At 45.7% G+C, this 22,974-nt stretch overlaps 2 protein-coding genes across 8 annotated transcripts; one reads left to right on the forward strand and one right to left on the reverse strand.

The window, feature by feature from the left end:
- Nucleotides 1-27: 27 nt before the first annotated feature.
- Nucleotides 28-12,782, reverse strand: grm1b (glutamate receptor, metabotropic 1b). Of its 5 annotated transcripts, none has more exons than XM_057058529.1 (11): nt 12,596-12,777; nt 11,084-11,889; nt 9,859-10,108; nt 6,921-7,156; nt 6,703-6,717; nt 6,226-6,237; nt 4,582-4,828; nt 4,269-4,437; nt 3,984-4,110; nt 2,364-3,291; nt 28-1,975 (listed from the first exon to the last, which is right to left on the reverse strand). In XM_057058529.1, exons 2-11 carry the CDS (start codon nt 11,787-11,789, stop codon nt 1,165-1,167), a joined length of 3,501 nt encoding a protein of 1,166 aa, XP_056914509.1. In that variant the 5' UTR covers nt 11,790-11,889; nt 12,596-12,777; the 3' UTR covers nt 28-1,164. The 5 variants fall into 5 exon arrangements, with proteins under 5 accessions (XP_056914509.1, XP_056914511.1, XP_056914510.1 ...); XM_057058533.1 differs by having other exon boundaries at nt 1,697-1,940; nt 12,596-12,782; XM_057058531.1 differs by lacking the exon at nt 6,703-6,717.
- Nucleotides 12,783-13,445: 663 nt separating this feature from the next.
- On the forward strand, nt 13,446-22,899 carry shprh (SNF2 histone linker PHD RING helicase). 3 transcript variants are annotated; one of them, XM_057058510.1, is made up of 30 exons: nt 13,446-13,587; nt 14,242-14,817; nt 14,942-15,071; nt 15,164-15,382; nt 15,455-15,533; nt 15,612-15,762; nt 15,869-15,974; nt 16,054-16,313; nt 16,393-17,016; nt 17,130-17,381; nt 17,476-17,554; nt 17,654-17,817; nt 17,939-18,195; nt 18,425-18,546; nt 18,781-18,869; nt 19,026-19,118; nt 19,202-19,309; nt 19,503-19,645; nt 19,736-19,909; nt 19,990-20,052; nt 20,133-20,358; nt 20,431-20,568; nt 20,734-20,835; nt 20,946-21,017; nt 21,258-21,446; nt 21,533-21,625; nt 21,708-21,794; nt 22,009-22,187; nt 22,283-22,363; nt 22,433-22,899. In XM_057058510.1, the coding sequence occupies exons 2-30, from the start codon at nt 14,251-14,253 to the stop codon at nt 22,527-22,529; spliced, it is 4,944 nt and encodes a 1,647-aa protein (XP_056914490.1). In that variant the 5' UTR covers nt 13,446-13,587; nt 14,242-14,250; the 3' UTR covers nt 22,530-22,899. The 3 variants fall into 3 exon arrangements, with proteins under 3 accessions (XP_056914490.1, XP_056914491.1, XP_056914492.1); XM_057058511.1 differs by lacking the exons at nt 13,446-13,587; nt 14,242-14,817; nt 14,942-15,071 and having other exon boundaries at nt 15,164-15,237; nt 15,315-15,382; XM_057058512.1 differs by lacking the exons at nt 13,446-13,587; nt 14,242-14,817; nt 14,942-15,071 and having other exon boundaries at nt 15,164-15,237; nt 15,315-15,382; nt 15,644-15,762.
- Nucleotides 22,900-22,974: the final 75 nt, after the last annotated feature.

The raw sequence follows: 22,974 nt of genomic DNA on the forward strand, positions 1-22,974 counted from the left end.
GAAATGAGACCCACAGTAACAGTCAAATGCAGAAAAAACACCTTTGTTTACTGCAGGGAAACACGTTAAATAACTGATACTGGTCACATATCAAACTGCAGGTAGCTTATTCAGAGTACGACGTGTAATAAAAGCACTTTGTCACATATATACAGTTTCTGTAGACTCTAAAGATTGTAATATTTAGAACATTAATTGGTTTACAACATCAGTCACAGAAAAACATACCTAGTAAGATTTCCTCTAATAATATGACTGTATTAATATTAACACAATCACAAACATGTGCATTATGTTTATCGTACACTCAAATAAATACTTTACCATTATGAAAGATGTCTAATTATAAAAGATGTCTGTACAAAACTAGGTTAGAGGACCGCTGAAATGATTTGAGGACCAGAGAAATTCAGATAAATGTTGGAAAAATGGAAAAATCTGACATAAATCTGACTCTTCCTTTCTCTACATTCGTGGTCCTGGCAGGAGTTTATGGACCCAAAAGTCTGCTTTTTGATTGATCTTTCCCAAGATTTTTTATCGCAATGCTGCAGCATTCGGCAAAAGTGCTCCTTTGTTTTTCCTCTGAGGTCCAAACTAGCACCGCTGAATCTCACAAACAAACAGGTTTTATCAGGAGTGTGAAAATGGCATTTGTTGGACGGAGACGGGTGAGCTGGGACCCTTTCCCAGTTTTCTAACTGCGCTAAATTAAGCTAGTTTTCTACTCAGTGTGCAGCTCTCCTCAGGAAAAGAAATGCAACAACTACAAATCCTCTTTTGTTTACTGAGAGGATTAAATACCCAGCCTGAATCTCTACATACAGACAAATAAAAGTTAGTTTTAAATCGTTTCCAGTGTCTCCATTTGAAACAGCATGTTATTCCACCTGAATGCTTAAAAGAAATCTATTATTCATTATACATACAAACGCCAACTTCTGCACAAATGTTAAAAGCTCATCTTAGCATGTTTGTTAAATATACGCTTATATTTTGCAGTTTCTCTCACTATTTTCAGAACATCAGAAGGAATCCTAAAGCGGGGCAGCTTGCGTCATGAAAAAGCTATAAATCACAGGAACTTGTCAGCCTACAGAATGAGTCCTCTCCTATCCCCTCTGGTGCGGCGCAGCTTCGGTGAGGTGTGTTGATTGAGCGCCTTTACAGGGTCGAGGAGCTTTGTTTGAAATCCCCGAGGATGACGGAGGTGTACGACACATTTGGGGGGCCGCACAAAATGGACTCGGACAATGGGGAATTGGAAAAGGGGCTCGCTGGGGGACAGGTGCAGTCGCGAAAGGGGGAAGGAGGCATCAGAGCCAGAGAGTCCTCCATGGCTGATCTGGCTTCAGCCGTGTCCTCCTCATCGTGAATGAGGTTGTTGTTATACATGTAGCCCTGAAGGAGGCCAAACTGCTCGTTCTCCAGCTCCTCCTGCAGAGGGGACGTGTGCTCCTGGCTGTAAGAATGGAGGTGGATGGGCAGGACTGGCTCCTGCTGGATGAGGTGGGCCTGGTGGTACGCAGGCAAGCTCAAAGTCTCAGGCACGCTAAACTCAGGGACGTCACCACGGAAATTCACTGCCACCTCCCCCTGCGGCCCATCCGCCATCACCTGTTGGGTATTGGGCGGAAGACGCTCGGAGGCGTAGAGCTCCACCTCCTCGATCGCGTCTTTCAGCGGCACACGGCCAGGGAATGGCTGGTGCGCCATCCTGGGGGGAGTGGCAGGGGGATTATACCTGACGCTTTCGCTCTCGTCCTCCTCGGCCACGTTGTACAGAGTCTTAGTGCTGAGATTCGAGAACTCCAGCCTGTTTTGGTAGGTGTTAGTTAAGGGTTTGATGACAGCCATCTGATTGGAACCTGCCTCCTGTCTCTTCACATGCACTGACAGTCTGTGCCACATGTGATCCCCTTTTGGAGGATGTCTTGCACCTGGTTCAGACCATGACACAGACTTTCCATTAGAACTACGAACGAAATAAAGACGGCAGTTACTGTAGGAACCCGGGAAAACCAGCATCAAAAACAGCATCTCAGGTTCATACAAGAAAAAATTGTAAAAAAACCAATGATGCTCACGGAATCCGGCAGAAAGCCATTTAATACCGTGGCACGTGCTGTCCCTCAGCACACAGAGATGCTAGTTTTAATTTTACTGTCAGACCAGAGGGTTAATCAAAGGTTGAAATGGCTGTGTGCATTGGGCACTAACCTACATCTGTCAGACAACAGGTGTCCTTATGGAAGTGAATACAGTTCAGACAACTGGGTCCCCTTTGAGAGGGAATTACAGTCAAACCAGCATCCCCGAGGTGCCTCAGGAGCAGGACTGATGTCTGCAATTAATGAACCTACCTGCCGTTTCCACTGTTCTTCTTCCTCTTGAACATGTTCAGCAGGCTGTTGCTCCGGCAGGCGATTTTCCCATCGCCGACGTGCATGCGCACGGCGTCCGACGTGGTGAACGCGCTGCGCACGTTCCGTTCCGGCTTGGCGAGGATGATGTACATCTTTGGCGTGAACATGCAGCCCAAGGCTACGGTCACACTGAGGCTCACGGAAAAAGATGTTGTGATGATCTTGTAGTTGCTGCCAAAGTAGATGGGAACGAAGGCCAGCCAGATGATGCACGTGGTGTACATGGTAAAGGCGATGTATTTGGCTTCGTTAAAGTTGGCAGGTACATTGCGCGTCTTGAAGGCGTAGTAGGTGCAGCTCATTATAAGCAGGCCGTTGTATCCGAGCGGCGCCACGACGCCCATGTTGCTGGTGTTGCAAATGAGGAAAACCTCTCTTATGCTGGGGTGCGATTTGATGGGTTCAGGAGGCTCCAGGACGATGAGGGTGACCTCCAGACTGAGCTGTAGACTGATCAGGATGAAGGCGATGACCACCTGAGCCCAGGCGCTCATGAACCTCGGTTTCCTGGTGCAAATCTTCTTTTTGCTGCCTGCCAGAATACGAGCGATGCGATTGGTTTTGGTGACAAGGGCGGAGTAGCACATGGCAGCGGAGAGCCCCACGAGGAGCCTCTGGAGGTAGCAGGAAGCTACAGTGGGGCGGGCGATGAGGGTGAAGGGACAAATATAGCCCAGGAAGATTCCAGCGAGGATGATGTAGCAGAGCTCCCGACTGGAGGACTTGACCACAGGTGTGTCTCGATACAGGACGAAGATGAAGGCAACGAATGACGTGACCAGGATGCCCAGGCAGGAAAAAACCACCTGGATAATGGACTCGGGATTGCTCCATTCCAGGTAGCGCACTGGGATCAGCTCACAGCCTAGGAGGAAGGGAAAATATCAACAGACAGTCCTCCAAAAGCGGCTTATGGAGGTTTTGGGTTAGTGGACTTGAGAGGGGCAGATTTTTCAAAATCAAAGGATATTCTAATAAGAGTTACATTTTACCTAAAGAAATGGCTAAAAGTAGGTTTTTAGTTCAGCTATAAATAGATGTTTTCTACTCAGCTATGGTCAGACTGAGATGCAGCCAGCTGAGAGGATGGGGAGCACGCTAGCAAGGTAAACTGTCGCATTTTTCATGCATCCAAATTAAATCTCCTCTGCTGGAGGCCCTTTCAATGTCTAATTGATATTTCTTTTCATCTCCACTGGATTCAGTATTGCTGTGGTTATGAAACAACAGGAGTGGCTTTGAGCAGCAAAGAACGCTTTTTGTGGGCAAAAGTGAAGAGGGTGGTGCTGGTGGGAGATGAAAGGTGAAGGTGATGAATAGCTCTCGGGTGTCATGGGAACGCATTTGAAGTAGAACAGAAGAGTGAAATAGCTCAAGAAAAAAATGTTTGCAAACTAGGACAAACTGCAGGGCAAACAAATAAAAGCGAAGCGGCCCAAAAGCTAAAGACATGAGGGTAAAGTGTGAATAATGAGGCTGCAGCTCTAGCTGCAACAGGAATGATAAATATGAGCACGATGATGTTCGCTGGATGCTCAGGGAACGTTCTGCGGGTACCTTCCAGCTCTCTGTCAGGCCACCATCCCAGCTCACAGGCCTTGCACGTGAACTCGTCCTGGACATACTCGTTGTCTTTGCAGGCGGTGCAGATCCAGCAGCAGCTCACTTCTCCCTTCCTGATAACCTGAGTGAAACAAATGTCGTCACTTTCTCCTCAGGGAATCTGACCTGTGCTCAGCATATTATTAGCAGTGAGTCAGGGCCCTGAACTGCTGTGAAATATCGATTTTATTAGCGGAGGAAAATGACACTCTGTTGTAAGAAACCTGATTGTCCCCTCACCTTGATCTCGCCTTTGGAGCAGGGCTCGCTGCAGACAGAGCGGACCATGTCACTGCGGTTCATCTGAATCATGTCTTCATCCAGACTGAGCACGCCCTCGTGCCAGGAGCCGATGTTGATGTAGTCATAGACGCCAGGCGCCACGTGCTGGAAGTTCATGATCTCGTATCTAAGATTGGACAAGAGGACGCGATTTAGAGAAAGACATATCCCACCCAGGTTCCGCCATTGCTGCCAGCTCATAATATTCCAATGCTGTATTTAAATGTAGCCTAATCTGACCTAACGCCTCATATGTGCACTGTGAAGTCACCTTCCAGGAGAGTCGCCATTCTCGTCGAACCATATGTCCTCTCCGGAAACTCCAGTGAAGCTTGTCTTGAGAAGAAAATCCAGCAAGTGGCTGCCATCCACAGGCTTCATATTTTCACACAGGCCCTCATGCCCGGGGCAGAGGTAAGTGTGCATGTCGTGCAGCCCGTGGGCCATGGCGTAGATGGCGTTGATGACAAAGCCCATCTTGCTGTCTTGAACATAATTGTCCTCCAGACTTTCATAACCTGTTCGCACACGAGAGGACGGTGAGGAGGCGTGTTGTGGGTGGTTGCCGTTAAAACCTTAACGGAGGGGTGCACCAGTGCTGCAAGCAATAGCAGGTCCTACATCTACGCATCAGGTGTCCAGCAAGGTGTGGCGCGTTACAAGGGAGTGATAGGGTGCTTGCAAATCTTCCACTTATTCTCTCTGTGTGGGAAGAAGTGGTTTGTCTCTGTAGGAGACAGCTTTAAGACAGCTGGAAACCTCAGTAAATGGCTTCAGAGAAACCTTGTTACCATGGCAAGTCAAGCCATTCCTGCATTTATGAGGCAGGAAGTACTGAGGGCTGGTACTAAAGTCTCCTAGGGGAGAAATAAATGACTCAAAGTATCTGTTGCCTTCATGCGCAACAACCGAATGACACAAAATGTAAAAAAAGTTGGATAGAAACAAGCACACGCTATCAGTTCATTGTAATGCAAGCTAGATGCGAAGTAATCGAGTTGCTCCGTGTGAACATGTTATTTCAGCACAATGCTTGATGCATCTTGATCTTTGTCATTTAAATCAGTGAATCCGGTGAATTTTAGCATAGCGTGGATCCCTGAAACTCAAAATCAACATATTCAGACCCCTTTAGAACATTACAAATGAAACCATAGCAGTAATTCTCAATTCTGCATTATAGCAAAGGCAAGTTTATGTTGTCTAGCTGTAGCTGCAGATTTAAAAAGCTAAATAAAAAGTGTCTGAGGGAGTCTGCAGGCTGTGTACAGGCTTCACTCTCAGCATACAATCATGTCATGTTGAGCGTGACGAGCTTTGTGTCTCGCTGGTGACCTCCGCTTCACTGAAACAATCCAGTAAACAGTAGTTAAAACATGACTTAGAGGAGATCTTCGCCTGAGCGTAGCGCATGTTCTGGCTAGCAGCTGGTTGAGCATCCGATGGGAGCTGCTGGTGATGACCTAGTTTACCAGCGCCTCGCCTGAGCCGTGTGAGTTTCAGTTGTGATGAAGTGATGCGATGCCAGCATGCAAGCAGAGGACCTACTGTCGTCCGCACAATGACCGAATCCCCCACCTCCCAATATGAGCTAATTTATACTAATGCCATCAAAACGGCATCCGTTTCTCTGTGGCTACATGCAGCTTAAGCACCATCTCATTCAAACGTTATTGGGCTGTTTCAAAAGACCAAAAATGGTTTCAGAGCACAGGATGAAAGTGATTCATCGGTTTCTCACTGAAGTTTAAAAAAACACCCCAATAGCTTTATATATTAGAGGTTTACTGAGATTAATAACATATTTGTGAATACATAATAGTTGAGCAACGCTTTAAATCTTAATATCAGTCAACCTCTATGTATATTCCCAAAGTGAGGAGCAGTGTTGGTTCCATATAGAAGTTTCACTCACCGTCTTGGAGTTCTATACCAAAGAATATAATACAAATATGAAAAAAATAATAAAAACAATAGAAGACAGCAAACAATATCTCCACCGATGAGGTGAAAGGTAATAACACGAGAGAGACCTTAAAATATTGCACTAAAGGAGAAATCAAAGCTTGAGGGATGTGTCCAACTGAAAACAAAGTTTTGTAAATTGAATGTGTCAAAACTAAAATGGTGGAATAACCTGAAAGAAGTGAAACGAAAATTTCAAAAAAATGTAAAAAAAAAAAAGCCTTCGATAGTTGCAGCATGCGTGGGCTTATATTTACGTTCACCAGGGAATTGGTTTGAAAAGGTTCTTTTCGCCTGATAAACGCTGGAACGAACTGAGTCAGAAAACGTAAATATAGTTTCTGAAATAATAAGTGGCGTGTTGAAGAATCTTTGGGGAAACATGCTTGTTGAGCAGTGTTTCAATGAGCGAAAGCATTCCATTTACCTAGAGCATCATCCTCTGCACAGCCATGTGCCACGGAAATAAACAATATGAAAGAAACGTTACTGGACTGGTTACGGGAGGCTGCCCCCCGCTGGCAGTGCCATCCATAATGGAAGAGCCTGTTCCAGTTTGTGGGGGCTTGGGTGTCGTCCTCTGACGCGTCGGAACAGTTCAAACGGACACGCGCATGTGAAGACTGAAGGAATGAAAGCAGCTACCTGAGCAGTTTCGTGCATAATTCAGGTTTTCTTGCGGGTGTCCGGGGAGGCGGCACTGAAAGCGGTGCTGCCAGAACTCGGGAAACCACGGGTTGCGGGCGTTGGTGCGGAGCCGGAGCTTCAGGAAGTAGTCGTCAAAGGAGGAGACCTCTTCGGACTGCAGCTTCACGGTGATGCCCCCCACGGCCTCCTGCTCGTACCCCTCCACCACCTCCACTCGGTCCGCCCAGCCGTCGCTGCGGAGAGGGCGACAGTTTTCTCACATGTTTGGGTTGCTGCTTTTCTTCCCCTTTTCCCAGCATCAAAAAGTGTTTCTACATCTGTTACATCCCTCCAAATTGAAGCTGATTTGTCAGAGAGGCTTTCAAATGTAAATGGGATGTTAATACATGAGAGCCTCTAAAATTGGCTTCTCCTAACTCCGGGATTATGGGCTCGAGTATTAGCTGAGAGGTTTCCTAGATGTCATTTTTGAGCCCCTTTACACGGAAAAAGGACCGTACGATTTCTCCTAAGAGAGGCAACAAACACTCACTCCGAGGATGCTTTGCTACAATTTGGAGGTGACGAAATTTGTTCCATTTGAGGCTAAATATGCGCAGCCCTGTAATGAGCCTGAGCCTGAATCCTGCAGGGACCTTCTGCTGCCCTGACTTTGTTTCCCTTTAAGCCTTCCTGCTGAGGGCCACGGACTCCTCGCTGAGAGAAAAGGAAGAAAAGAGCCGGTCTCCTTGACATAATCACAAGTCCAGCGAGAGTTCACAGATTAGTTGTGTTGCAGCGCAATCTGTGTTGGAGAGGAGCGAGCTCTCGCCACCAAGCTTCTCCCAAAGGACCCAAACTGTCTCGGTGTGGTTCTCTATCTTTACTGGTCATATTTATAGCTCGCAGTTCCTGTTTTTTTTTAACCAAAATGTTTACCAAAATTTCACACTACAAATCAGGTTGATGGGGCCTTATGGGATGCTGTAAGTCTTTATCAGGCAGAGGCGTCGCCTTAATCACTCCGATTTGCTTAAATTTTGATGTCAGTCCCTTGAATGTTTCTCCGATAGCAAAAACAGTACTTGAAAGAATTTCTTGGTTCTGATGCTTATTCTGAAGTGTGGTTTACTCTCATTCTGCAGATTAAAACATGTCTTATCCAAACTAACTCTCTTGCCTTGTTATACAGGTGAATGCTAATCTGTAAATGTCTGTCTCAGCATGCTCATGGCTTTTAGCTGAGGCATTCGGTGCTATTTTAACATGGCCCTGCCAAAAGTGAGACCGACTAAATCTGTAGCTTTTGCTATTTAAATGCCGCCAAATGAGCTTTTCTTTCAACAGGGCACAGACAAAAAAACGAATCTGGGGCAAAAGCAATGGACAGCAGCTCACAACAACCTGCGCCAGGCCTCAAAATAGATTTCCCAAAGGCGAAGCCGGTGACACGTTTAGCCTGGCCGCCGCTTCAAGGCGGAGTGGACAATGGCGGTCTAGTGTGACGGTACCTGACCATCTGCTTCTCAGCATCACACCTCCACCAGTGAAGCTCTCCCAGCGCCAAAAACCTGCCGCTCTGACGTCAACGTGCACGTGCTCTACACATTCACAATGGGTTTTGCAGGTGGAAGCAATAAGGTTGGAGGTAGAATTGTGAAGGGCTGGGTTGAGTCAGCCTAATGCACAGAACACACACGTTCACTCACTGCACTGCTCTGGAAGACATTTTCCTTTGAAGTTGTCTTCTTGACCCAGAAAACACACACACACAGGCCCGCCGTTCTGAACCCCTGCCATCATCTTTCCATGGAGATTGATGAATGAACCCGGAAGGACGAGAGCATGTTTAGGCTCCAAAAGGCCCTTAGTGTCTGCACACAACTCAGGAAGTGAAAAGTTTCTTTTTCAGGCCGCACAAAAATGAGCCGCTTTGATGGTTTCAGGTGGATCCGAACGGGACGGGAGGTGAGCTGAGACGTGTCTGGTTTAAGCGCTGATATCGGCTTTGATGCTGGCTGCTCCGTGTTCCCCAGCTTGTGCTGGAGGTGCTGTCCCGTATTACCCCCCCCCCCCCCCCCCATACCGCCTGTGATCTGACAGAGAGCAGGAAAGCTCGCTGCGTAGATGCATTATTCATCGCCCGGCCTGACTCAAAGCGTCTTCTGCTTTCACTGGAACTGTTCTCCCTGAAGAGAAAAATAGATTTGGGTTCCACATGAACTTCCATCTATCTTGAGCGTGGTTGTATATTAGAATGTCAACGTTCATCTTTCATTTTTAACCAGTATATATACTAGGGAAAAGAGCATGCGAGGAGTTTATTCCTGAATTGTACTCTAATTATCATATTTAGAACAGGGTTGTCTAATTATACTATCTACTATCTTAGCTATATTGCTCTGCATCCATCTACAAGTATCGCCGACCTCATAGCTGTGTGCTGACCTGCTGACCTCTGACCCCACTCATCTCTATTGATAGCATATTGTAACTCATGGATGCGCGTGATTGATGTCTGTTCTCTCCATCTGACTTCTGCCTTCTCCTCATTCTCTGCCCAGCCGGCAATCAGCAGAACAGTCCCCCCCCCCACCCCACCTCCCATATAACCTGCTCCTGCTCAAGGGTTCGTTCCGTTAAAGGGGTCATTAAGGGGTCAGACCCTGGGTTTCTGTAACGTGCCTGGAGACAATTTGGATGAACATGTGATAATCTGCAGAAAGAACATACTTAATCTTAACAGATATACTAATTTAATAATTCCTGTGAATCTTTTGATAATATCCATTCAGAAGAAAGTAAGCTGATCATTTTTGTGGAGAAAAACAAACAATGGAAAAGGCTCCAGCTCAGATAACTGACAGGGCGAAGATATTTACTCCTCATCGCTCCATCTTTGAAACCTTGTCTGCTTTTTCATCCAAACACGAAGATCCTCTCTGGGGAAACAAACCTGCCAATTAGGAGGAACTCTCCGGCTACGCCGAGCCGCCTCATGGCCATCAGCAGGCCTCGGACCGTCATGCCTTCGCAGAAGCAGACGACCACTCGCGCTTTAGGCAGACGTTCGCGCAGTTTCCTCAGCAGCCTGTCAAAGTGCTTCTCCCCAGCGTTGCTGTAGATCTTGTCCGAGTGAGCGACGCAGAAGCCGTCCTGCGAGGCGAGCTCCTTAAACACCTCCATCCCGCTCTCGCCATAGTTCCCTGAAGAAAACAGGGCTGTTCATAACTTTTGTTATCACATCTCTGTTTGACTGATTGATTCTTTGCTAAGAATCGATGATTTGTACGACCTCTGAAGAAAAACGGGAACGTACCTGATCAGGGGAAATTATTCACATGGGTGACAATATAAAAACATGGTTATGAATGCAGTTACACCACAGGTACAACCTAGTGAGCGTAGCATCATCCGCAAGCATTTCTTCTTTATGGTTGCAATTAGCAGAAATTACGCTCATGTGGGTGTGAAAGTTCTCGTGTTTCCATGTCTACAGTATATCATCTATTTACCTACACTTTGTTGAAGAGCTAAACAAATGCAGTCGTTTATGTTGAAGAGCTGGATTCATCATCGTTCGCCATTCAAAAGCTCTAAAACAGTCTTTAAACAGCCGACGCTAGAAGCTCAACAGTTCAATACATACATAATTAACAGGGAAAGTAGGAACTCATATCCTGCCGTCAGTCAACAGTTTAATTCCACTGACAGGAGCTAAAGATCTAATATACATGTCAACTCTGTGGAGGAAAAGGAAAGACAAGTGTAAAACAAAAAAGTGGAAATTCTGAAGAAGACTTTGTGTTTTGGGGCTTTGATGCATAAAACTAGGCTTCAGAAATGATCAAGGGACCGTCTCCCTCTTTCCCTCTGATATTGCCCTCTATTTATGCTAATGTGGTGTCCATGGGCGTCACAAAGGAGATCCCAGCTTCTGCTAATGCTGTGAAAACAGCATGGAAGCCTGTCATTTTTAAGCCCGAACAACGATCGTAATAATGCACAAAAACCGAGTTAAAGATCAGTGCAGAAGTTCTGTTGTTTTTTGTGTGTTTTCATGCTTTTCATTTGCTGCCGCACAGGATGGAATCTGCTCATTCATTCAGACAGAACTGCTGAGTCATTGAAGGGAAGATTTTTGTTTTCAAAGTTATTCAATTAGGAAGCTGGCGTCTTACCCTCTGTGTGCACGGCTGACACGTAGGTCCAGTTGTATCGTTTGATGATGTCCAGCAGGGCCCTGGCCTGGAGAGTGTCGGAGGGCACCACCCTGAGGAAGTACTTAAACAGCGTCTTGTCGCTGAGGTCGATGCTGGTTGCAGAATAGGCGATCTGAGGGATGTTGAACAGCTGCAGGAGGTTCTGAACTTGAATGGCCACTGAACTCGAGCCGGGCCCGATGACCCCCACGATGGGCTTCTTGGTCGGTGGCGGCTGACTGGAGGGCTCCCCCTCGATGCACCATCGGGAGCCCCCGCTGTCTTCTCGGATGGAGATGAGAGAGTCCCGTATGAACTCAATGCTCTGCTCCAGAGCCACCGAGGAGTGCCAGCAGGAGTCCCTGATCTCACAGCCCAGAGTGATGTTGGGCAAAAGGTACGGATCTGAGTTAATCCGATCCAGGGTGTGGAACATGGCCTCCACCCTTTGGATGCCATACTGCTCACGGATTTCCCCGCACTTCCTCTCTGCGACCTTCTCAGCAGAAGGCTGGTGGTGAACAGAGAAGAGCGCTCCGATTAGGATGTCCCCGTCCATCCTGGCCACCAGGCGGGAGGCAGAACTGGGCACCACTGACCTCTCATACTTGCCTTTAGACAAAGCAAATGCCTCGAACAGTAAAACAGGCGAGTATAAAATGATGACGGCAGTCAGAGGGATCATATTCGATATTGTGGCAAAGGTGCTGAAGTCAGAATCATGTCCGCTTGGTCATAATTGCGGTCTATCAATCCATTTTCTGCTCTTCTGCAGTGTAATCCCCCTGTAGGATATGAAAAATGAGTCCCCAACAAAAACTCGAGCTGTAACTAATGTTTTAATAACGAGCTTTCAGGCATTTGCTGAACATTTGAGAGGAATATATTTTTCATATATGAAGCTTTTACTCTGTTGTTTAAATCCTGATATTTTTTTGCGTAGAAGAGAAGTGAAAAGTCTGGTGATGAGAAGCATTCAGGACACTAAAAAAACCTGGACCTTTAGCAGCAGAAAGTCGTTTCTTTTATTAGCTGATATCAGTTCAATTAGACTGTGACCGTTCCCTCAACTTTCACCCCTGAACGCTCCACAAAAAGACTCCGGGACGTGTTTCGTTTCCAAAAATGTTAGCGACTGTAGCTTCTTGGCTGTAGACCTTAATTTTCAGTGTACTTTTATTGTTGTTATGGTTATTGTTAAAAAAATTCCGTTTTTAAACAATTAAAAAACGGAACGGGATTAAAAACGGAAATTAGCCACCGGCCATGATCTTGCATATTTACATGCAAATGTTTATTAAACAGATAAGTACATAAAAATCGCAGCCTTACATTGAAAATATATTTTCAACATCGTCATGCACATACGTCTTAATTAAAAGAGAAAGGGGAGCTTATGACAGAAGCAGCCTGAATATTAGAAGGTGTTAAGGAATCTGAAATATTAAGTCGGACTCTTGAGCCTGCAACGTCTCCCATCACTTTACCTACCTGCATGGCGTGTTTGCGTCTTTCCTGCAGCTCTTCAGCCGTGAAAAACACAGTGCAACTCTCATCCCCCTCTCTCGACGTTTCTCTCTCTCTCTGCACTGATTCTGAGGTGCCTCCTTCATCTCCTCTTCCTCACTGCATTCTGTAAGCGGGTCACACTCACTGCAGTGCCCCTGATTTGATGCCATGGTCCTTGGAAGGATGGTTGGGTGCGTTTATGGCATTTTGATGTAACGTACGAGGAGGATGCGTAATACAAGTACAAATATTTACGGGCGGCGCAAGGCAGAAATGTAGCGAAAAAAGCTGAAATAATGATAATAAACCTATGTTGATTTGAGGTTACCTGCAAGTCTGGTCAAACTTCACATACCTGTCCGTGACAGACCAGAGGCGCCTGAGACATGATGATCTGCTGCCATCGTGTGGCTGAGATGTGAGTTGCTTAAACTAATATCTGCAATTTGAGCTGGAACTCCATAAATAAAACCTGAACTGCCGACCTAGTAGATTTTCCATGGGATAGCAGCTTTTGGGTGACGTGCACATGTCCATTTTTACACTTAAAAAACAGGATTTGCATAAACATTCTTGCTGGATGTTCACACTAACATAATAGTTCTCAGTACAAATCAAATCAATGCACAAGAAGGTGAGACTTGATATCGTGGAATGAAAAAAATAACTTGTGTAATATAAATCCAGACGAAAATGAATTCGATAGATTTCCCCGTGGCTTTAAAATTAATCATTTTGTCCATACTAGGTCTTCATTTGCGTAACTTTTTGAATGCGTAAGTTTTACAATATGCTTTAGGTCATGCGCAGGCTCTGTCGTCACTTCCGCTGTTTAAAGATGGCGGACTGCGCCGCTGCTGTCGGCTCACAGTCTGTTTTGGTGGACGGTAACTCGGGTCTGTCAGGCTCTTGGGGCGATGTAAGACTTCAGATGCAGCAGTAGAAACCAGACTTCTTTGCCGGGGCCTCGAAAAGTAAACACATTTCAAAGTTTTGTTTCAATTTCCCAATGATTGTTGTCAGACATTAAACACGCAGCCTATTGGTGATTTCATTGTGTATCTATTATCAGACATTGGGGATCTGCTCCTCGACAAAACTAGTAACCCAAAATAAAGAGCATTTTTTTGCGTAAGGGAAATAATAGCCAACGTGCAGATAAACTTATTTCGTTAGATTGGTCGCATCATTAATGTTCGCCTGTGTTATCCAAAGACATTAGCTTTTTCCTTGTGTGCTAAGCAATTAAAGCTGAACTTCCTATTGTAGTTTCTAAGGAATAATCCAATAACGACATGAATATGCCTACATAAAGCATTATTGGAAGCAAATGCATGGAAACGCAGCTTTATAGTATTTCATAACGGAATTTTTGAGAAACGTGCATCTTTATCATATCTAATCATTATCTTGTTTCCACAGCATCTTTTTAAACTTAATGAATTGAATTTAACCTGAATATTTTTTGTGATTAGTGTGTTCATTTTGATAAAGAGATTTACTAACATGTTACTGCTAGTACACACAGACATGAATAGATCCAATACTTTGAGGACTAAACATTTAGATGTATCACCATCTACCTTTCCTTGAAAAATTATACTTTGTATTTGTTTTTATCCACACAGAAGGTAGTCATGAGTACCCGGAGAAAGAGGGCACCCCCTGTGAGGGTGGATGAAGAACAGAAGAAGAAGTTGAACTGGAACATGCTGGACGACCGAAAGTCTGAAGCGATCCAGGAAGATGACCAGATCCCCACCTGCTCAATTATTTCTCTTAGTCCTTCTCACAGCTCCTTTCTCTTTGCCACCAAGGCTGCCTGCGACACTTCTGTTCAGTTTCCTGAAGAACTCCCTTGTGCATCATCAGATGGTGCACCTGCCCCAGCCTCCCTGGACCTTACTGTGGCACCTGCTTTGAAGCTGGGCCACGTCTGGAAAGCACTCATTGGGGAGTTCAGCATCCATCCAGCCTGGATCCCGTCTGACTGTGAACAGAGGGCTTTTGTCCTCCACAGAATGGGAGCACAGCTGTACCTTAGTTACTGCAGCTGTGAGGATTTAGGGCTGGAGGGGAAGACCGATGAAGACTCTTGCACAGTGGAGTGTAGCTTCAGTATTGTCCCACTGGAGGACCTTGACTGGATGCAGAAAAGGAGGGTGGTGCAACTCTGTCACCAGGCAAAAGATGGGGCTGTCAGGGTAGGATATTGTAGAATTTAGAATTTATATTGAAATGATTAATGTGACTCTTTAAGCACATATCCCATTTACTTTTAAAATAGACTTTTTTTATTATCAATTGATGTTTGTTTTAACCTGGCAGGTGGGGATTTATGTGCTGGAACCTGGGCTTGGCAAGCCTGATTTCCTCAGCGAGGGAAGTGTCCGACTAAAGAAAGCAAATCAGTTAATGCAGAAGTTAATGGAGTATTTCTATGACTTCATTATCCCTGGTAAGTGTCTGCTCCTCATATTTAGCTTTAATCCAGGCTCCTAAATATAGGATTGATTTCCTATTTCCTGCTTTCCTGGTTTTCCCTTGTAGAAGTTGTAGAGAATGATGAGGAGGAATGTGACACTGACCTGGAGAGGCAAAATATTGAAGAGCTTTATGATTATGTGAGACATGTCCACCAGAGAGACACCCAAGAAATGACGTATGATGTCCAGCACAAAGCTCTCATTCCCATTCTCAGACCCTATCAGAGCCAGGCTGTCAACTGGATGCTGAGAAGAGAGAAATCCCGTAACATCTCACCAAAAGGTACTGACTTTGTTTTAAAATCCAGACGTGCAGTTTTCTCAGTTTCTGACTCTTTTTAAACCACTTCTACAGAACAAACTCTTCATTTCCTGTGGCGGGAGTTGATCACTTTATGTGGCAAAAAGTTGTTCTACAACCCTTTTACTGGCTGGTAAGAGCTGGACTCTGCTCATATTAGCAAGACACCGTCGAACACACTTGGCTCTATTTTTATATTGCTTATTTTCAGCTTAATTCGAGAGTTTCCTCTGGTGGGTGCAGAGTGGCCCGGTGGGATCTTGGCTGACGAGATGGGGCTAGGAAAGACAGTGGAAGTCCTTTCTCTTATCCTGTGTCACACTCGACAGGACCTGGAGCTGGAGGTCCTCACGCTGCCTGTGGTGAGGATCAGAAGAAAGTTAAATTTAAATCTATATGCATTTTAGTGAAGCACATTGAACTAATAACTCTTCTACTGTCAAAATCTTTACATTTTTGTTCTTGTAGGGGAAATCTGTAAATTACTTCGTACCTCCTCCTCCCCTTGAAAGTAAGAAAGTGAGCTGTAAGGTGGAAGTGCCTAAAGTCCCTAAAATGAAAACATCATACCCGAGTAAACCCCTCACACTTTTCTACACATCCCCTTTATCATTGGCTCCTGATTTACATACATTTTATTTTATTCCCTATAGCTGTACGACTCATGCTCCTTGCTGCAATAAAGGAGATGAGGACTGGAAAAGGAACCTCGGTCAATGCCATCTTCAGCTACATCCGATCCACATACGGCTATGACCTCTTTAAAAACCGCACCCACATCAGGAAGACCCTGGCCAAGCTGATCAGTGAAGGCCTGGTGGAACAGGTGAAAGGGCGAGGCCTGGCTGGGTCCTTTAGGCTGGGAAAGAACTACAAAGAAACAAAGAAGATGTTGGCAGAAGCGTCCAAGTTTGTAAGAAAATGCGGCTTCATACGTAAATGTTTGATATGCAAAATTGAGTCGGTTGTAATATTTGTGTTCATTTTGTTAGAACTACAAAAGCACAGAGAGCCCGCCAAGGAAAATGTTTCAGAGACGAGCTAAAGAGAAGGCGGAAACAGCCATGCAGAACTCTTTTACTGAAAATGAAAGTGATCTATACTCTCACGTGTCAGCTGATCAGACACCAACAGAGGGGGAACCAAAGGAGGAATGTGATCCAAGCAAACATGAGAAAGCCGATGAGTTTGCAGACATATTGGACACGTCTGCATCTAAGAAGGCAGCAGATATCCCGGACATAATCAACACGGATGATGCACCAAAAGAGGCCCCTCAGATGGATTTGCACAAGGACTCAGAAACCCCAACAAGAGCGTCTGTTGTCCCGTTCAACACTCAGGACTATCGCTTTGAGTGCATCTGCGGTGAACTGGGCATTGTTGACTACAAAGCTCGTGTCCAGTGTATGAACTGTCAGTTATGGCAACATGCCAGCTGTGTGAACTACAAAGAAGAAAGCCTTGAAACCACACCCTTTTACTGCCCTCACTGCCTCGTCGCCATGAAACCCGTCTCCACAGGCGCTACCCTCATCATCTCCCCGAGCTCCATCTGCCACCAGTGGGTGGAAGAGATCAACCGACACATCAGGTCATCGTCACTACGAGTGTTGGTATGATACGAGATGAAATTGTTGTTGTCATCATCATGGAAATACGAAATATATTTATTTTTCTGCATGCAAAAGTGAGTTTTCAATAAGATCCATGTGATGTTTCCTCTCAGGTTTATCAGGGCGTGAAGAAGCATGGATTCATCCAGCCACATATGCTCGCCGAGCAGGATGTGGTCATCACTACTTACGATGTGCTGCGGTCGGAACTCAACTATGTGGATATTCCTCACAGTAACAGCAAGGATGGGCGCCGATTCCGCAACCAGAAGCGCTACATGGCTGTACCCAGCCCCCTGGTGGCCGTGGAGTGGTGGCGCATCTGTCTGGACGAGGCTCAGATGGTTGAATGTCCCACTGCGAAGGTGAGTTGAAGAGAAATGCAGTGCTCATTGGCTGGTCTATAGTATTGGTTCGTTTCTGTTTTATGGGAGGTCATCTTGCTTCCATCCTCTGCAGGCTGCAGAGATGGCCCTTCGTCTTGCTTCTGTCAATCGCTGGTGTGTAAGTGGCACCCCTGTCCAGAGAGGACTAGAAGGTGACACGTGCTTGTGCACATGTGTTGTTTAAATAAACACATAATTCAGGCATGTACAATCTGATATGGGCGTTTAATCTGATTTTGTTTTCTGTACAGATGTGTATGGCCTGGTTCTTTTCCTGGGAGTTGACCCGTATTGGGTCAAACACTGGTGGGACCAGCTGCTCTATCGCCCGTATCGGCGTGGAAACACAGAGCCACTGTACAATGTCATTGCTCAGCTGTTGTGGCGATCAGCTAAGAAGGATGTCATTGATCAGGTAGAACAAGATCCACAAGATGTTTTCAGGGGTCTTTGAATAAAAATTTGCACCTGGAAACCATTTGGCTTTCAGGTCTGCAGACAATAGCTTACAAAATTGTTCAAATGTTTTATTCCAGATTCAGATTCCGCCACAGACGGAGGAGGTACACTGGCTGACATTCTCCCCAGTTGAGGGCCACTTCTACCACCGCCAGCATGAGGTCTGCTCCCAGGACGCTCTGGTCAAACTCAGGAAAATCTCTGACTGGAGCCTGAAGCTCGGCAGTCTGGACCGTCGCACCGTCAACACCATACTGTGCCCGCTGCTTAGGCTGCGTCAGGCCTGCTGCCATCCGCAGGCTGTGAGGGGGGAGTTCCTGCCCCTTCAGAAAAGGTAGATCCCACTCACAGACAGGCAGGCGAAGAGCTCTTTATCTCAAGGCAGCTGCAGTACTTCATTAGCAATGTTGCTTAAACAGAGAATTAGTGTGTCAGCAACGGTAATAGACCCGAGCAGCGTTTTTTCATCCCGGGTGCATGTGCATTTATGTAGAATTGACCCGTTCTATGTTATTTGCATCTTGCTTTTCTTGTTAAGTGTCTTTGCCATACCTTCCCCCCAGCACCATGACGATGGAGGAGCTCCTCAAGTCCCTGCAGAAGAAATGTCGAGTGGAGTGTGAAGAAGCTCACAGACAATTAGTGTGTGCACTCAACGGCCTGGCTGGAATCCACATCATCAGAAGTATAAATCCCCACTTCTGCACTTACACACAGACTTACACTTTCCCATGGGAATCAGTTCAAACAAAACACGGGACATGATCTCATCTTTGTAGCTCTTCACACGTTTTTGTACAGACATGCTTTGTGGATGTCGGGGGTTAAAAACACAATGTTACTTTGAATGTCTCCAGCCTCACATGTGATGGACGCATTCAGTGACACTAATTATTGTCTCTTCCTTTACCTCATGCAGATGAATTTCTAGAGGCAGCAGAGTTGTATAGAGAAGTACTTCGCTCATCAGAGGAGCATAAAGGCCGATTGAAAACGGATTCCTTACAGGTGTGTAAGCTAATTCCTGTCATTTAATTAACATTTGTAGGGTTTTTACAAATCTGACAGCTGCTGCCTGTTGAGAAAGCTGAACAGAAGAATAGAGCATTGATGAACTGTTTTCGCATACTTGGAATGTCATTGTTTATGATTCTGTTGAAACAGAGGCTTCACGCTACTCATAATTTGATGGAACTGCTGAGTGCCAAACACCCCGGCATCCCGCCAACGCTCAGAGATGACCGACTAAGTGAGGAGGTGATTGACAAGCATTTCTTGTGATGCTACATCTGCCATTTCTTTTGAACATTAGATGCGAGCCTGTTTCTTCCTGTCCGTAGGAGAAGCAGCTGCAGCAGCACTATATGACCAAATATGACTCGGAGGTAGCAGATGCCCACCAGAACTTGCAGCCTGTTCTGCAGAACATCAAAGAGCTGAAATGCAAAGTCAGAACTGCTTCTTCTTTTTCATTAGTTTCACAATATCACCATGTTTCATTAATTGCTTCATTGAATAGACCCAAAATAAAACAACTGGGTGTCACCTAATGGACACTTGAGAGCATAAGGAACAGTTTTTAGTGTTAGGGTTTGATCAGGCTGGCAATTAGTGCTATTTCTAAAATATCTTGTCCTCAAGGTAAAGCTGAATGCTCCCTGGTGGCTGGATGTCATCCAAAAGGCCATCCGGTGTTCAAACGATGACGATCTTGTGTCGCGTGTGAAGAACGAGTTGACGTGCAGCTACAAACAACAGGCGCAGAAACTCTCCATGGCAGACAAGTAAATCAGCTGCTTATGTCCCCCCCAAAACAATTGCACAAACGATTCATAAGGGAGAGTGAAAGAAATGGCAAATATGGCTTCCTGCAGGTTTCGGGACGCGTGCGGTCTGCAGTTTCTTCTAACGTCACAGATGCAAGATCTGATCAAATCACAGAAGAGTGTCCGAGATGCAGTCAAGAGCCTTGAGGGTCCAGCCTCGAAGGCGGTGATTGACGAGGCCACCATTTGCCACCTCAGGCCCATGAGGCTGCCTTTGAATAAGTAAGGCTCCATTATTGCTGCATTTTAGGATTTAATCTTCATCGCAACACACCGTTAATCATATTTTCTTCCCTTTTAAGTTGTGTGTTCTGCAAAGCTGATGAACTCTTTACGGATTATGAGTCCAAGTTGTTCTCCCACACGTAAGTTGAGCAGTATTTTGCAGACTCTAAGGCTGTTTGCTTGAAAACGTGATGGTTGATGACAAAACGCTCGTCGGTAGAGTGAAGGGTCAGACGGCCATTTTTGAAGAAATGATTGAAGACGAGGAGGGGCTGGTGGACGACCGACTTCCCACCACCAGCCGAGGGCTCTGGGCGGCCAGCGAGATGGAGCGTACTCTGAAAGCCATCCTGTCGTTTGCAAAAACTAAACGCATGGAAGCAGAGCTGGTGGAGGAGGGCAACACCTTCATGGAGTTGTTTGAGAACTGGAAGAAAGAATACAAGGTCTGTCCACAAGGTTGAAATCCTGTAATATAACTTCAGGCTTTAGTGAACATGTCTTCTGCCCCTTCATAGGTGCTGCATGAATACTGGATGGTGCTAAGAAATCACGTGTCGGCCATTGACGAGTTGGGTATGGCTACTGAGAGGCTGCGCGTGCGCCTGCCCGACGAACCTAAACCAAAACTTCCCCACATTATTGAACCTCACGAGGTGAGTTAAAGGAGAATTAGGCTTTGCTGTGCGTTAGCAGTTAATATCACCTACACAGAGCCATTGCACCATTAGTTTTGTTTATGTTGGTCAAACGTTTCAGGGTCTTTAACTACCGGTAGTTTTATTGCATTCTTGACTTCCGCTTCATTGCATCTCTTCCAGGTGGAGCAGAACAGAGTTAAGCTCCTGAACGATCAGGCCGTCGCCAAGTCCCAACTCCAAAAGAAACTGGGTCAGTTTCTCTATCTCACCAATCTGGAGAAGGTAATTTACGTTTCAAATGCAACAACACACAGAACGTCTGTTTGTCGGTCAGGCACCCGTCTCCATACTCTGATCGTGCTCCAGTTAACAAACCTTTGTCTTTTCCGCAGTCCCAGGACAAGTCTACCGGAGGTCTGAACCCAGAGCCGTGTCCCATCTGTGCCCGGCCCCTGGGGCAGGAGGTGAGTGTCGTGATGCTGTCAGTGCACCCACATAGTAGGATGAATTATAATCCTGGTAGCAACATTTAAAATAAGTGCATTTTAAACTAAATTGTGCTATTTTTAACATTCCTATTGATTTATATATTCTCAAATTGTGCTGTCTGCGATGCTGTGTGAAATAATAACCACTCATTTATGGAACAAAACCTTTCACATCTTTATTTTATGGCGCTCTCATCACCTCGCCTTCTTCCCCAGTGGGCTGTGCTGACCTGTGGCCACTGCTTCTGCAATGAGTGCATTGCCATCATCGTGGAGCAGTACAGCGTGGGCTCGAGGCGACGGGCCATCAAGTGTGCCATTTGTAGGCAGACCACATCACACACGGAGATCTCCTACGTGTTCACCGCCCAGTCGTCCAATCAGGACCAGGAAATACCTGTCAAGGTAAATCACGTTTTGGAAATCGATTGTAACTGAACCGGGGTTGGGCCATTTTTAACAGCCTCATTTTTCTTGCCTGTGGCTCTCAGGGAAGCCATTCCACCAAAGTGGAGGCAGTAGTGAGAACACTAAAGAAGATTCAAGTGACTGACCCTGGGGCCAAGTGTCTCGTCTTCTCCACGGTAACCATAAACTACCCCCGCTCCCAGATTAATGCAGACGGTATAAAATCTGAGCCAATTTCTTTTTTCTCTTCGTGGACAGTGGCTGAGCGTCCTGGACATCATCGCTAAGGCCTTGTTTGACAATAACATGGAGTTCTCTCAAATCAATGGCATTCACAAATTTCAGGTAAGACATCATTGTTGTTTCCTAAAATAGGTCGTCCTACCAAAGGGACTAAAGACGGAAATTAGCTGTTGGTAATAATCTTGGATATTTACATGTATATGTTCATTAATATGTGCTGTCCCTATTTTAAATAAATAAACTCAAACTCGCTCAGCTGCATCAGCAAATCTCATAGCTCACAAGTCCAACTGGTGGATTGTTTTCAAACTTCCAGGAAAATCTGAGCTCTTTCAAATATGATGAAAAGATCAACATCCTGCTGCTTCCTCTCCACACGGGCTCCAATGGTCTGAACATCATTGAAGCCACCCACGTTCTGCTGGTGGAGCCCATCCTTAACCCTGCTCACGAGCTCCAGGCCATCGGCAGAGTCCACCGGATTGGCCAAACCAAGTAAGACGCTGGGTGGGGGGGCGACTGCTGCATCAACCGCTCGCACGTCATTAAAATCCCATAATGTTTTTTTCGTGCTGTTTCCTGTCGACCAGGCCAACATTTGTGCACAGGTTTTTAATCAGATCCACCATCGAGGAGAGAATGCAGGCCATGCTGAAGACCGCAGAGAAAAGGTGAGAGCTGCACGACCTTTGGACACGTTTGAAACCGTTTCACTCCGCTGACGTTTCGTGCCGTTGCAGTCACACGAGCACAACCATGAAGCACTCGGAGGCCGCTGTGCTCACCGTGGCCGACTTGGCTGATCTTTTCACCGATGACCCAGAACATCTGGAGTGAAAGAGAACTTCCAGGTTCACACGACAGGCAAAGAGCTCAATCTTTGCTGGGTGATTTGAGATGTTCTCTGATTTTTTGTACATTGTTTTTTTTATGAAAAAACATTTAAAACTATGAAATACATTCCACAATGTTGAACTTTTTTAGTGTATTTAATTTTTGTGTGTGTGGACTGCAGTACTTGTAATCTACTGTTCAGGAATCACTCCAGCTGCTCAACTAGACTTTTACCTAGACTCTCCAGACTCGGTGCTCGTTTTAATCCAACGCTGGTTTATGCATGACTACACCTTAAAAAGAACCGACCAAATGATGTCATTGATTTTTTGTGTCCTCGAAACCTTCAGGAGATAAAAGTCTGTCTTGTCCAGAGCGTTTATTGTGGTTCTTCTCTGTGTGGTAAAAATGGAGGCGGAAGGGGAGCCAATCATATTCAGAAGAGGAA

The sequence above is a fragment of the Takifugu flavidus genome, chromosome 16 (assembly GCF_003711565.1).
Source record: "Takifugu flavidus isolate HTHZ2018 chromosome 16, ASM371156v2, whole genome shotgun sequence".
Classification (NCBI taxonomy): domain Eukaryota; kingdom Metazoa; phylum Chordata; class Actinopteri; order Tetraodontiformes; family Tetraodontidae; genus Takifugu; species Takifugu flavidus.

What these genes read in the sequence shown, in the direction of transcription:
- shprh (XM_057058510.1), top strand. Translation starts at nt 14,251, where the DNA reads ATGAGTACCCGGAGAAAGAGGGCACCCCCTGTGAGGGTGGATGAAGAA. An exon ending in ACCAGGAAATACCTGTCAAG is followed by an intron (nt 21,447 to 21,532) that starts GTAAATCACGTT and finishes TGTGGCTCTCAG; the next exon opens with GGAAGCCATTCCACCAAAGT. An exon ending in CTGAAGACCGCAGAGAAAAG is followed by an intron (nt 22,364 to 22,432) that starts GTGAGAGCTGCA and finishes GTGCCGTTGCAG; the next exon opens with TCACACGAGCACAACCATGA.
- grm1b (XM_057058529.1), bottom strand. Translation starts at nt 11,789, where the DNA reads ATGATCCCTCTGACTGCCGTCATCATTTTATACTCGCCTGTTTTACTG. An exon ending in GCTCCAAAGGCGAGATCAAG is followed by an intron (nt 4,111 to 4,268) that starts GTGAGGGGACAA and finishes TGTTTCACTCAG; the next exon opens with GTTATCAGGAAGGGAGAAGT. An exon ending in GCCTGACAGAGAGCTGGAAG is followed by an intron (nt 3,292 to 3,983) that starts GTACCCGCAGAA and finishes CCTTCCTCCTAG; the next exon opens with GCTGTGAGCTGATCCCAGTG.